Source organism: Mesoplodon densirostris, chromosome 7 (genome assembly GCF_025265405.1).
Source record: "Mesoplodon densirostris isolate mMesDen1 chromosome 7, mMesDen1 primary haplotype, whole genome shotgun sequence".
Lineage (NCBI taxonomy): Eukaryota > Metazoa > Chordata > Mammalia > Artiodactyla > Ziphiidae > Mesoplodon > Mesoplodon densirostris.
The window spans coordinates 113,314,016-113,328,305 of NC_082667.1; the positions used below are offsets into that span (position 1 = coordinate 113,314,016).

At 34.3% G+C, this 14,290-nt stretch overlaps 1 protein-coding gene across 2 annotated transcripts in view; it reads left to right on the forward strand.

Annotated features, from left to right (window-relative positions):
* The window catches only part of ARHGEF12 (Rho guanine nucleotide exchange factor 12), a 143,832-nt gene that overhangs the window by 55,936 nt on the left and 73,606 nt on the right, over positions 1-14,290 (forward strand). Inside the window, exons 2-4 of one of the 2 annotated variants that reach the window (XM_060103029.1) lie at positions 6,598-6,621; positions 8,153-8,238; positions 9,843-9,899. In XM_060103029.1, coding sequence (XP_059959012.1) covers positions 6,598-6,621; positions 8,153-8,238; positions 9,843-9,899 — 167 coding nt within the window. The remainder of the gene's footprint in view (positions 1-6,597; positions 6,622-8,152; positions 8,239-9,842; positions 9,900-14,290) is intronic. The other variant, XM_060103030.1, reaches the window with a different exon arrangement.

The window sequence follows — 14,290 nt, forward strand, 5'->3', positions numbered from 1 at the left end:
AATGTTTAGGTGCACTTAAGATAAATCCATTATAATTTGTTTTCTTGTTTAATTGGTATTCCTTGCTACAGAATTCTATTTTTTTACTGATACATAATAATTTAAATTTTGAGTAGAACTTTTTTATATAATAAAAAATAAAATATTATTTGACATTTTATATTATAATTTTATATTTTATGAAATTGTCAAGCTCTGATTAATGCTGAAGCTTGTCTCAGTGGCACCTCAATGCAAAAGGTAAAAAGCTAATAACTAAGACTTTCTACTTCTTCAGAAGCACAATTGTATCTTTCTGCAGATTTGCGGAAAGCAGCTTGTCCTAACAAATTTTGCACATTGTCACTTCAGTTTACAAAATTTGAACATTTAATATTAATATATTTATGTAAAATCTTGTTGGGAAACATGCCTATCCCAGATTGAGGCCTTTTATTCTCTCTCATTTTTATTTTCACAAACATATCCTGAAATAGGGAATTGTGAAACAAGATTAAGATTTAAATCCTTATCTAAAGAAAATCATACATTGTCCCTGATTTATAAGTCATGAGATTATTCCGTAGAGTCCAGTTTCTTGCTGATATTTGTTTAATAATGGATTTGATGGTTTGAATGGTATTTAATGAGATGAGGATACTTAAGTAGTTTGAGGGTCTCAGACTTTTTCAAGTTTTTTTTTTTACTCTTTTTTTTTTTTGGAGTGAATAATTTGAAGTCTAAAAAGACACTAAGTTAATGGTGATACTCATGATCTCAAAGGAAATTTATTTAGAAACCTTACAGGAAATACTCACAAAAGTGATAATGTTCCAGATTGTCAATAAAAAGATGAAAGTTTAATAAGCTGTTATTTTTATTGTGAATTACTTTTTCCAGTTCAGAAACAACCAATAAGCAGTTTATAATAGCTCTGGCAGAGGGAATTAAAATAATTTAGAATTTACTATTTGATTTGTCAATGTATGTCCAAGGAAGAAGAGACATTTACTTAGGGTCTGTCTTGTGTTTAAGTTCTTCAGTAAAAGTGGCAGTATACTAAGCTATGTTTTAAAAGTTAATTTGAGATCTTACATTACATTCTAGTGAATCATTTTTGGATTTTACACAGAACTGAGCTCCTTGTTCCTTGTCATTCTGTGGTTTGTATTGCAAGGTCCACAAGTTTAAAACTAATAACACCATGAGGAATTCTCCATGAGTCATCCTGTCAGCTGTAGCTTCTGCTTTAGAGCCTGTCTGATATAACTAATTAATGTTTTATTGCCAGCTCTGCTAAACTTTTCATGCTTTGGATCTATATGCTAATAAAAAAGTACAATGGTAGATAATGTTCAGACTCTTTTTTTGGCTAGTTCCAAAATTTTTAGTTCTTTTAGTGACTCTAAGCTAGACCAGTTATAAATTATAGGTGGCAAAAGAATTTATGACTGGTGTTTTTTTTTTGGTGGGGGGGAGCGAAGTGGTAATGGTCATTTACTACTTTTGGTTCTATGAATCTTGCTGTCCAGAGATCTAAAGATTGAAGTAACAGTTCAGCTGAACTCAGTACTATGGTATGAATCCCTATACTTATGGGTGCTGTGTATTGTAGACAAATGTTCTTTTAGCTGTTACGTTTGTTATTTTGTGAAAAATGATATAATACTTGAGCTAGCTGGTTCATATTCATATTAGAGTAATTTCAAAATTAAGTGCTATGCTTCAGGTTATTTAAATTATTTTATAGAAATATATAAATGAAAAACTCAATTTACATCTGGGACACAGAATGCCTTAATCATTCTTGATATTTTAAAGGAGATGAGGAAATAATGGACTTTTTTGCTAAGTGGCAGGTATGGTCAACATAATTTCACTATGTTTAAAAAAAAATCACTGACCTTACTTGCCAGGAAAATTAAAAGTTTTGGTCGTAACCTGATATTTTTTCTTACCCTGTAGCATCTGGGAAGTTTGTTAACTTGAGTATTGCCATTAATTTTATATAATATGACTTGGCAAGTTAAGTTTATAGTTTCATCACTGGCTTTGAATTATGCATTTCTGTGGATTTTACTGAGCTAAAGACCAATTGGAAAATTGTTAGTCTTTATTTTTATTTTCTATTGAATTTGAAGTCATGCAGCTAAAGTTCAGATTTTATTTTTGTTCTCCCTAGTAGGTAATAATAATTAAGTGGTTACTATGTGCTAGGCAGTGCTTCTCATTTAGTGCTTCTCATTTTCTGATTTAATCCTCAAAACAAACTTGTGAGGTAGGTCTAGTATTGTCACTGTTTTACAGATAGGTTAAGCAACTTGCCCACGTTCAAGTACCTTCTCATTGTGAAACTAGAATATGAACCTAGTTATATTTTTTCTGAGGAGTCCCTGAACCTAAGGCCCTGAGATCACTTGTAATTTTCATTGACTATAACAATATTGGAATAGTCTGTTTTTTTCACTATTGTTTATTATCATTTTATGAGGGGTTGAGCCTTAGAATTATCTTAATTGTTATCTGTTTTGCAGAGTGCTTTGTCTAGTAACTCTCCTCACTGGAGTGATTTTTTTTTTCCCCTGCATTTTAATATCACTAAAATCAGGATGTATCTTACAGTGGAATTTTTGAGAATTCTAAATTTAGTAGCTAACATTGTTAGTAAAAGCTTGACCACTATCCAATGTAGGTAAGATTTCCTTAACTTCCTCCCCTTCATTTCAGTTATCCATTATTAAGAACCATCTAACTCCCAAATTCCTCATCATAACTAAACCCAAGGGAGAAAAATCTAATATCTTGGAGGAGGCAGAGAGTAGGAATTAAGGTTGATTGTGATATCCCTATTTCTTCTTTCAGAACACTTCTCACTGGAGTAGTAGCAAAAGGCTAGCTCTTTTCTCACCAAAATCAATAAAAGGAAAATACGATTTCTAGTAGGCTATTTATTATAAGCAAATATGTGATGACACAAAACTTTGGCAGTTCTTTGCAATATTATTTAGATCCAGAAGAAATTCTGTTTAACGATCTTAAAAGTTTTAAGTTTTAAAGTCTTAAAAACAATTATAACATCGTGTATGTGCATGTATATTGTAGAATAGTTAAACCTGTCTGGTACTTCCCTGGTGGCACAGTGGTTAAGAATCCGCCTGCCAATGCAGGGACATGGGTTTGAGCCCTGGTCTGGGAAGATCCCACATGCCGCGGAGCAACTAAGCCCATGCACCACAACTACTGAGCCCTCACTCTACAGCCTGTGAGCCACAGCTACTGAGCCCACATGCCACGACTACTGAAGCCTGCATGCCTAGAGCCTGTGCTCCACAACAAGAGAAGCCACCGCAGTGAGAAGCCTGTGCACTGCAACGAAGAGTAGTCCCCGCTTGCTGCAACTAGAGAAAGCCTGCACGCAGCAAAGAAGACCCAACACAGCCAAAAATAAAAATAAATAAATAAATAGATTTATTTTAAAAACCCCAAAAACAAAAAACAAAAACCTGGCTAAAAAATGGACGTTTTACTCCACTATATATTAATTATAGGTTAGGGTTATTTAACTACCAAATCACATTTCCCTCTATAATAACATATTGGGAGGAATGGGAAAATAAAAAATTGGGGGGAGGCCTCTATATATTGCTACCTAGTGATTTAATACTAGAGCTCAGAACTAACAAGGAAAAGGCATCCTGAGTCAAGTGAGTGAAAGTATTGTGACATTTAAGGCCCTTGGTTAGGATTTTTGGTATACAAATATGCTTACTGTAGGTAATCAAAAATAGGGGCATCTAGTCACCTTATCCCAATGGCTCAAATTCCTGATAACCCTTTTCTTTACATATTATGGTTCTTCATATTGGCAGTTTGACTTTGTCTTATAACTAGCAGAATACATATACACATATATAAATATGCACGAAACATGTTCATTGTTGGCTAAATGTCCACGTCATCAATATGATACTTTCAAAAGTCAGACACATTTGATTAATTAGGCATATCCAACATGTCAGCATTCAAATACAGCTGTTCTACTTAAATATCTAACCAAAGGAGATTTTCACAATTTTATGATTGGACTATACAATGGACAGGGACTTGAAAATGGGATTTTGTATACCAGAATTGTTTCATCAGCCTTGTGTTGGGTTACTCTGTTGCTTAGAATATGGCCATTTCTTAGCCCTTAAACCTACCTTTCTGTAGCATTTGATAGTATTATCTCTTCTTTATTGGTTCCTAGGACAACCCTTTCTCTATTCTGATTTATCTTCTTAATCTTCTTTGGCTCTCACATCCTTTCTCAGTTGTTCAGAAGCTAGGTTTCTTTTCCCCAGGATTTGATTCTTGCTGTTTTCTCTTTACCTGCTGTTTTAAATTTCAATGGCCATAGTCGGTTGGTGACTCAAATCTACAACTCTAGCCCCAAGTTTTTCTTTGGGGTTCTAGCTTTCTATTTCCAGCTATCTGATTACATCTTCATCTAAATATCCAGCAGATGGTAGGGATTTTACAAAACCATGGGATTCTCTTGGTGATTTTCTTAGCTGGAGCAGAGGGAAGAATGAAATAGCCAGGAGGGCCCTTGATTTTGTTACTTGCATACATGCAACTGCACATACATAGGTACATACATATTTGTTTGTTTTACCACATACTTTAAAGTGGAATTTGGTGACTAGAGAAAAAGTATTGTGATGTAAATAAAGATTTTCTTGAGAAAAGTTCTTTGTACTTTATGAATATAGTTAAGTCGATTATGATAAGCGAGTTATACTGTAGGGTGGTCCTTCTTCTTTATCTTCTCATTCCATTTTTGTCCTCTTTCCCTTCCTTTCCATTCCTTTGTAAGAGAAAATAACTCAGGAAACTGGTTTACAGTCAGTAGTCTGGGAACTTCCGGGTTTCTTTACCAGAATCTCCCTGGGTGATGCAGTTTCTGACGCAAGCAGCATTGTTTTTGGGTAGGAGTTTTTATAATGGCTGTCAGGCCAAGTGGCTAAGGTTGCTAACTGCAGGTATTATCCTTTGCAGAAATTCAGCTGGGAATTCTTTTCTGCCAACTTTTATGTTCATCTTTAAATTTAAATCCCATTCCCTCCCACCTCCCCCAACAAGTAAGGACGGACTACTTAGGAACTCTTATTTCTTTAGGTTTGGTAATCTTCTGTAATCAGTATATTCTCTAGAGCAGTGTCCTCTCTTTTATCCTAGAACCCCCTTTCCTTATTATCCCTAACTTGGTCGTAAGTTAATATGCTATCGCTTATTAGGGAAGTTTTTAGATTCTCTGTCTTCTTCTTTGAATCAATTTTTATTTATATAGGAGTTAAAGGGATTTGTAATTAAAGTTATATTTAGACTAAGGGTTTTTTTTTTTAACTAAACTACCTCCATGCCAAATAAAATAGTCAGGTATCATTTTATGTTTATTTCTTACTACCGTTACTAGTAGCCTTAAAAAAATTTACTGATATTCTTAATAAGCCCTGTTCTTATCACCTAAATAATCTTTACATAAAATGTTATAGGTTGGGCTTCCCTGGTGGCACAGTGGTTGGGGATCCGCCTGCCAATGCAGGGGACGCGGGTTCGAGCCCTGGCCCAGGCAGATCCCACGTGCCGCGGAGCAACTAAGCCTGCGCGCCGTGCTCCGCCATAAGAGAGGCCACTGCAATGAGAAGCCCGCGCGCCGCAATGAAGACCCAACGCAGCCAAAAATAAAATTTATTAAAAAAAAATGTTATAGGCTGAAGTAATTCTAGAAAGGACAGAAATGAGAAGAGGAATGGGAGGATGTTTGAGAACACTCTTTTAGACTTAGGTTAGCATTTATGTATAGCATCAAACTCTTATCAAGAAGCCTCCAGTAATATTTCCTTTAAAAAAGACAACCAGGAGAAAAGGCTGTAGTTCTTTTAGCTTACAGAACTGAAAAAAAAATTAAAGTACCTTTGTTTTCTACTTTTGGAATATATTTTTAATAACTGATAGTACCCCAGTGGTAATTTTTTGTAGATTTCTTGTATTACCTAAACATAAATAATTGAGAATAATGATTTAATCATGATCAAAGGTTAGACACAGACCAACCAATAGAGCAGTAATAAGTATCCAGATATTTTGGATGGGGAAAGGTGAAGAAGGAACTTTTCTTGCTGGGAAAACTAAATACAATATTTTAATGGTAAAATATTTCTCTTTGCTTAAGTTTTTTTAATCTGTAAAATGGAAATAATATCTTCATAGTTATTTTTTAGGATTAAAAAATAACACAAGTGAACAGTTTAGAATAGTGCATCTACTAAGCTCTACTTAGCATCTACTAAGCTCTCAATAAATGTAGCTATTGCTATTATTATTTGAATTTTTAACAAGAGAACCCATACTCAGGGACAGCTGATGGTAAATGCACCTGCAATTTAAGATTTAACAAAGTAGTTAAGATATTAAAAAATGGTATCCAACTCCACCTGTTTGTTGAATCTTACTTTGGGAAAGTTAGTATAAGATTTAAATCCCTTATTCTGGTTTAGTAGAATGAATAAGCTTAATAAAAATCTTGCAAGTGAAATAACTACATATATTCTTTTTGTTTTTTCTTTGTTTCAGGTTTCCCCTCAAAAAACCTATAAGGTAAGTTGTTCAGTTGTACTTCATATGTTTAGGTTAAATTTTACTTAGAAGTGTTCCTTCAAAATTATGGTGCATTTTTGTGGTTTTAGAAAATGTGGATTTAAGTAGTTTAAAGTTTCAAAATGTTTTACAAATTTAAAATATAACAGGTGTTGCATATTTTTTCTGGAAGACAGCATTATTTTGATAACATTTCCAATGTTTTTAATATAAGCATTTTAAAAGTTTGTTCAAATTGATACTTAAGATCACTCCCTATGAAGAGATTTAATTTTAAAATCTATTGTGACTGTTTTCAGTTGTGAGTAGCTTGGGGAGTGTAAATGGATTGCCAGTTTTTGATGTGTTTTATCACTTGGGTAACTGTAACTGCCTTTTTAGTTAATGAACTTTGACAAACTGGATCAGTCTTAATTACCCTAAGACAGTAAAGGAAAAAATCCAAAATGTCCAAATATGTCTGTGCCTATATCTGTATCTCCATATTTATTCATTTCCTGGGATTAAATGCCTCTTCCTCAGTACTCATTCTTCAGCATCTTTTTTCTCTTCCATCTTAATTGTTGTATGTATTATTTAAAATGTAGGTAGTATGTCATTCCTAATTATTATAGTACTTTTATCATTTCTAGTGATGGCATAGTCCAGGATACCAATGCTAATCTTGGCATTTCAAGTAATTAGAAGTGTGTGTATTATAGTAGTGGTCTTGTTTGCTGCCCAGCCATTATCTGATCAAGTATAATTTGGTAGGTCATAGGAAAAATAATAATTCTTATGTCATCTGGGCCTTGGAAAGACTTCTGTGGCAAGAATTATAGGCAGGCTTTAAGAGAGCCTTGCCCTAGAGAACAAATGTATGGACACCAAAGGGAGAGAGCAGGGTCGGGGGGGTGGGGAGTGGTGGGATGAACTGGGAGATTGGGATTGACATGTATACACTAATATGTATAAAATAGATAACTAATAAGAACCTGCTGTATAGCACAGGGAACTCCACTTCACTGTACAGTAGAAACTAACACAACATTGTAAAACAACTATACCCCAATTAAAAAAAAAAAAAGCCTTGCCTAAGATTTTTCTTCTTTAAAACTGTTCTCATCCATACTGTATTTACATAGTGTTTTTGAACCTGGCCATAATGTACATAGGGTTGGGGAATATGTTTAACTACTTTTAGGTACTGTTCTCTTATCTGTTAAATGGAAATAATAGTGATTAACCTGTGAAAACCACTAAAAGGTTTTAAGCAGTTATTTCTCAGAATAAAATAGACTTTATTACTAAATACCACTCATTATTTTTAAGCACTTTTTATAACCAGGTAAATAGACTCTGTATTAAACATAGTATAGACTGAATTTTAAAACTTCTTGAAAAATATAAATTGGAGAGGTTTATGAGACTGTGTAAGGTAAACTGGTTTTCTTGGTTTCTCTTTGTAAGACACACTTGGGATCTTTAAATTAAGTTTTTATTCCAATTATTTTCTTATAGTAAAATATTTAATTGCTTTTATTTAATTTAGGCATGGAAGTATTTTGAACCGAGAGTCACCAACAGATAAGAAGCAGAAAGTTGAGCGCAGTACATCACATGATTTTGACCCCACAGGTAAAGCGCTTTGTTCTGCCAGAGAATACTGAGAGTAGTGAAGTTTCCAGTAATAACACTTTAAGCTGCATGACCACCTGAAACACCCAGCAGTAGCTGTTTGATCTGTTTAAGACTCTCCTTCCTCTTCAATTACATAATATAAAACCTTTGCACTCAGGAGGAATACAAGCATTTTTAACTTTCAACACTATGGATTCCACTATGGAAGCATCATTATAGACTCTACTATATTTTAAAATAATGATGATAATAGAAATGGTTATTGTATCATAATTGGAGATTTTGGTCAGACCAAGAACTTGGGTAAATCCTAGGTATGAACAGTAGTATGTTTATAAAATCAAGGCTTGATAACAACTACATATTCTGTAGTCATCTAAATATTCAGGTGTGATCATGGTAAATTGGAGTATTAGATAAAATAATTTAAAATTAATGATCATCTCATTTTAGAATAAGCAAATGAATAGAAATCCCTTTTTCTTCAAAGAGTATTCTAAACTCAGACAGCTGTCTTTCAACCTCAGTAGTGTTGACCTTTCCTAGAGTTTTCATGCTGGTGGACTTTTGACTATTTATATTCTTAATTTTGTATGCATAGGTTGAACCCCTCTTGTAATATATAGGCCTTTGCTTTCCCCTTGTAAACCCACTCAGTATTTAATTTATAAAAATTGCTTGATAATTTTGCTTTTGTCATTTGAAACTTATTCTTTGTTCATATACTTTTTTATTACTTGTATGTTCCTATGACAAAAGATGAAGTAAGTAAATGCTAAGGTCTCAGATACATAAATATATCTATTTTTAAGTATTTTCACTTAGAAGTAAAATTTTTAATTTTTAATGGAGTATTTTTTGTGTCTAATTAAGATTGTTTATACTTTTAGCATAGACTGCTAGTTTATTTTGAAAAATATAAATATTATCTAGGAAGGGAAGAATGGGAGGTGAATAGCTACTAAGTTACCTGCATCTTGGGTGGTAGGTGAAAAATGAAATCCCAATCATCAATTTAGGAGGCTTTGGTGGTGGAAGTATGTAATATGTAACTTCTTGCATCTCCATTAAGAAAAATTCTTTATTTCTGACACCTAATTTTGATGTCATAGGGCTCAAAGGCTTTCATTTATATGATTAGTTACTGTCTTGATGATCAGGGTCACGTGTTTCTGCCCTATGCTCATCGAAGCATTATAGTCTTGTTAGATGGACTTAACTCTGTATTGGTCATCTGTGATGTGCCTGTCTCCAAAGACAGATTAGCAAAGTGGTATTCAGTGCTTCCTAATGAGATTATTACAGCTTTTAGTGCTTTTGTCATCTCTACAATTGTCAGATGATATATTTTGTAGACTTTTCATGTATTGTTTTGTTTGAACATATTTTTATTGCACTGTCTTTTCTTTGATAAATCTAAAATATGTCATTACCTGTGCTGTTCGTGACTATTCTAAGGGCTATCCCCTGTGATGTTCATACTTTGTGTTTGCACGATTTAACTTGATCATGATTCATTCTTTTTTCCCCCATGAATTTTTCCCCTTACATTGGTCTCCATATTTTCTGTCTCTCTCTCCTTTTCTCCCGCTCCTGTGCAGATAGCTCCTCCAAGAAGACAAAGTCTAGTTCAGAGGAGAGTAGATCCGAGATATATGGTAAGCTAATGTAGCCAATTCAGCCTTGCACCTTCGGAGCTTGCTTCATGCTGTTTCTTTTTTTTTTTTTTAACTGCAGTCTCTTGTGTCTGCTCTGCATGGCATGATCTACTGCAGGGAAAGGGAGCCTGGGGTTTTAATGTGGCTGTGATGTGGAAGCTTAAGGTTGCTAGAAACTAACATTGTAGAGTAAGAATAGGCACATTACGCATCTTCTCTTTCGTCTTGTTTATGTTAGGAAAGTGATTATCTCTCATATGTTTGGGTCAAGTTTCTCCAAATAACATGGATGAGCTTTGAATTCTTGGCATTTTCTTCCCATGTCCCGTTTGCAGAGTTTGGATCATGTAGAATTTCATCAGTGCTACCAGTCTTTTTCTCTAAGTATAGTACTGGTATAGTTTGATGTGTTAGCAGTTCTTTGGAATTTTAGTTTTATTTTTAATTGTTTCTTTATTTTTAATTGCCTCATCATCTGGAAATGCTGTTCTTGTGTAATTTATCTACAACAGCAAAAATAGCCTAAGCATTTTATTTTTGTAGCATGAAGAATGTCTCTGCCTTTCATAAGTTTCCCTAAAGCTTATTCTGAATGGGAAAATTTCAAAATGACACCTTTAAAAAATAATCTTCACAAAGAGCAGCTTAAACCTGAGTGGTCAAGTTTTGCAACAGATGATTAAAACACTAATATTTCCAGGCTATGTCCTGTCTTCCAAAGATAATATAAACCATGTTTGTGAATTTCAGACATATTTTTCCTTTTCCTTTTCTTCTGCATAGTTTTACCTGTCCTCTTTTCTTGATTTGGCATCTAATTAGTGTTTTGAGAAAATTGGATAAGAGAAGCACTGCCTGGAACCTAGACTTTTAAAATAATCTCTGAAAGACCAGTAAGTCTTTTTTTTTAAAAAAGAAGATTCCAAATTTGGCCTCAAAGGAAAACGAGATCTTCTCCAATAGAGCCAAAAGTCTGTCAAGTGGAAGTTTCCCTGGGTGTAGCTGTTTCCTAGCTTGATATACACGTGAACGGAAAAAATACATGAAAATGCCCCCTTTCTCTTTTAAGACACTTTATAATTTATATCTCCTGACACTTGAACACATAATGTCGGATACTATTTAGTATTATGAGGCCTGTGTTTGGTTATAAATCAGTTAATGCTTCTGTATAGATACATACATATAGTTCTTTGCTTGGGTTTATGTGACCAGTACTTTTTCTGTGTAGTTAAACCTTGTACAGTAGTTCAACAGGAAATGTGTACCATGCCCTATAGCATGTCAAGTTCATGCTTTTTCTTCCTTCCAAAGTATTTGGCTCCTCATAAGTTCTTGAGACTCTGTCTTTCTGTTCTATATAAAGAACTTCCTATGGTTTATTCTCTTCTTAGGAATGTGAACACTATCTTTATAGCACCATTCTTTTCCAGCAACCTTTGCAATGTTGTAATTTCATCTCCCCCACCATTTTCCTAGATCTGTGGTATGTATGCAAAAGCTTGCTGTTTGCTTTGGATGAGACTAACAATTTAGGAATCCATGACTAGAAATAGTATACTAAGATTTTTCTTACCAGAGATGGGAATATTAACACTAGTTCAGACATGCCATTGGCTTGGTAGTAATAGAAACATTTTAAGTGGTAATGGGGAAGTAAGGTGTGGCTTCTCTGTGTTTGTTTCCTGAGAACCCTTGAAATACCTTTTTTGGAAGGAACTGAGCCATGAGTTCTCAAAAAGAACTTTTGAGAGAGATGAGTTGATCAGAACAGAGTTAGCATGCTAAATTAAATCTCTTTGACATTACAAATATTTTATCACCTGTGTGAATAGACTTCTTCAGACTGTGTGCAGTTAGTGTGGGTGAAAAGGAATCTCTAGAGAGTTATGAAAAGCTTGGAAATACTGGAATATGACTGAGTAGAATCATAGCAACTGGTGACATTGCTTTAGTGTAGGGTCTCTTAAGCCCACTTTTAACTTTTAAGATTATACATTGTCTTCTCGTGGGGTAAAATTGTTAGCTGGATACTTCACACAAATACTAGTCATTCACTTACAAATTATTTATTTAAACGTCCCTAGCCATTTTTAGAGCCATTTTGTGAGATAGATTTACTTTGCTCATTTTAAGAGGAAATCAAATGTTTGTTTTGTATTCACTTCTTTGTTAAGTTTCTGCCCAGCGCAGTAGGTCAATATTTGTTCCTTTTCCCCTTATTTTCCCCTCTGAACCTTTTGGAGTCTGTTGACCATGTACAGATATATTTTCTGATCTGCAGTTTTAATGATACTTAATTTTCTATTTTCCTTACTAATACTGTAATGGAGAAATTTTGTGGGGGGTTGAGGAATATGAGAGATTTAGCAGGGGAATTTTGAGTTAGTCTACAGCTTCTTCCTAACTTCTGTCTTGGTGTCATGAAGAGATTACAGCTGATGATATTATGTACAAGAAAATAAACCATGTCTTTTTGAAACTGTCTTAGTCTGTTTCAAAAAGACTTCTGTAACAAAATACCAGAGGGGCTTCTATAACAAAATACCAGAGACTTGGCTTAAACAACAGAACTTTATTTTCTCACAGTTTTGGAGACTAGAAATATGCAGTCAGGCTGCCAGCATTGGTCAGGTTCTGGTGAGAGCTCTTCTCTGGGTTTAAAGACGGCCACCTTCTTGCTTTGTGCTCACATGGTCTTTTCCTTGGTGCAAGCACGTGTAGAGAGGGAAAGAGAGAACAAGCTGTTTGGTATCTTATAAGGATACTAATCCCAGCATGAGGGCCTCACTCTTATGACCTTATTTAACCCCAGTTCCTCCCCAAAGGCCTCATCCCCAAGTACTATCATGTTGAGGGTTAGGGTTTAAACATATGAATTTTGTGGGGTTGACACAAACATTTAGTCCATAACAGAAGCGAATTGTTAGTACTTGAAATATCCAGGTTTGGATACTTCAGAGTGTATTTTCCTTTAATTCATATATTTTTTTAATTCTAGCTTCTCATATCTGTAAAATGAAAACTTCTTGGTTTGATTTTTACTCTCACCAAGTTATTATTCTCTGTTCTTTCTTCAACCTTGCAAAGAGCATTCTACGTGAACCTTCTGTGTCCTCATAAATCACTCACTTCCTAACCTCTTAAAATCTGACTTCTGAACACATACTATCTGGAAGGTGAATCAAAATATCCAACTTGAAAATTTATGAACTTTTTCTCAGTTCTCACCTTCCCCTTGTGCCATTAGGCAACGTTGATGCCCTTTCTTTGGTGTATATAATATTAAATCAACCTGTTTCTTTCCTCTTTATAATGGTTTTGTCTTTTCTGTACTTGATTTCTTTTTCCTTCTTATAAATATAGGCATGACTCAAGTTTCTGTCCCTGATCTTTCTCCCTGTTTCCAATCTCGTATTTATAACTGTTTGCTGAATACTTGCACTCTAACTATCCTTCAAATCCAAATGAGCAATCTGGAATTTATCATTGTTAACTATGGCTGGAAATCAATCTTCCCCTTGATTTCCCTGATTCTTTTAATGGCATGGTCATTTTCCCATTTACTCAGTCTTATTTTCTTAAATTTATCTTTGACTTCTCCCCTTCTCTTGTCCTCTATTGTCAACTACTTGTCAGGTTTAATTGGTTCTGCCATCACATTATTTTTCACCCCCTGCTGTTTGGTTTAATCTCCACTGCTTTGTTCAGTTTGTCATCATGTCATTAGACTATTTTAATAGACTCATAACCTTCTTTCATGTTTATTTCACATTGATTCACTTCCTTTTCTCCGTTCTACTGTATTCAGTCAGATGAGTGTTACTAAAGTAAGGATTTGGTCATTCACTTTTTGGGAAAGTACAAATAGTTATTAAGATGCCATACTTTGTTTCCAATTCATCATTCTCCACTAATCTAGTACTGTTCACCCAAAGGTACCAGACTGTCCTCCAAATTTTCCTTTCCCAAATGTGGCTTGGTCCTCTTTCTTTGCTCATGCCATTCCCATTGTTTTGAATGGATTATCTCCTATAACTCGCTATTAGAATCCTCCCCATCCTTCAAGGCCTAGGTTCAAATACTGCCTCTTTCATAGGGCTTTCCTAGGTTTACCCAGTTACTTTTGTTGTCTGAACTTTGACATCCTGCTTTGTATCAAGTTATTTGTATTTATATTCATCTTTGCATCTCCCATAATACCTGACACACTGGAGTCACCCAATTAAGTGAGTTTTGAATGAGTGGTTGTTGAGATTGGGATAAAGTATTTTAGTAAAGAGAATTGATGGAATACAATGTTGATTCATCATAATTGGATTTTTCTTTCCTTTGAAAAATTTTAAGGTAGAAGAAAATGTAACTTTGAAAAGAGACTTATTGTGGGTTAT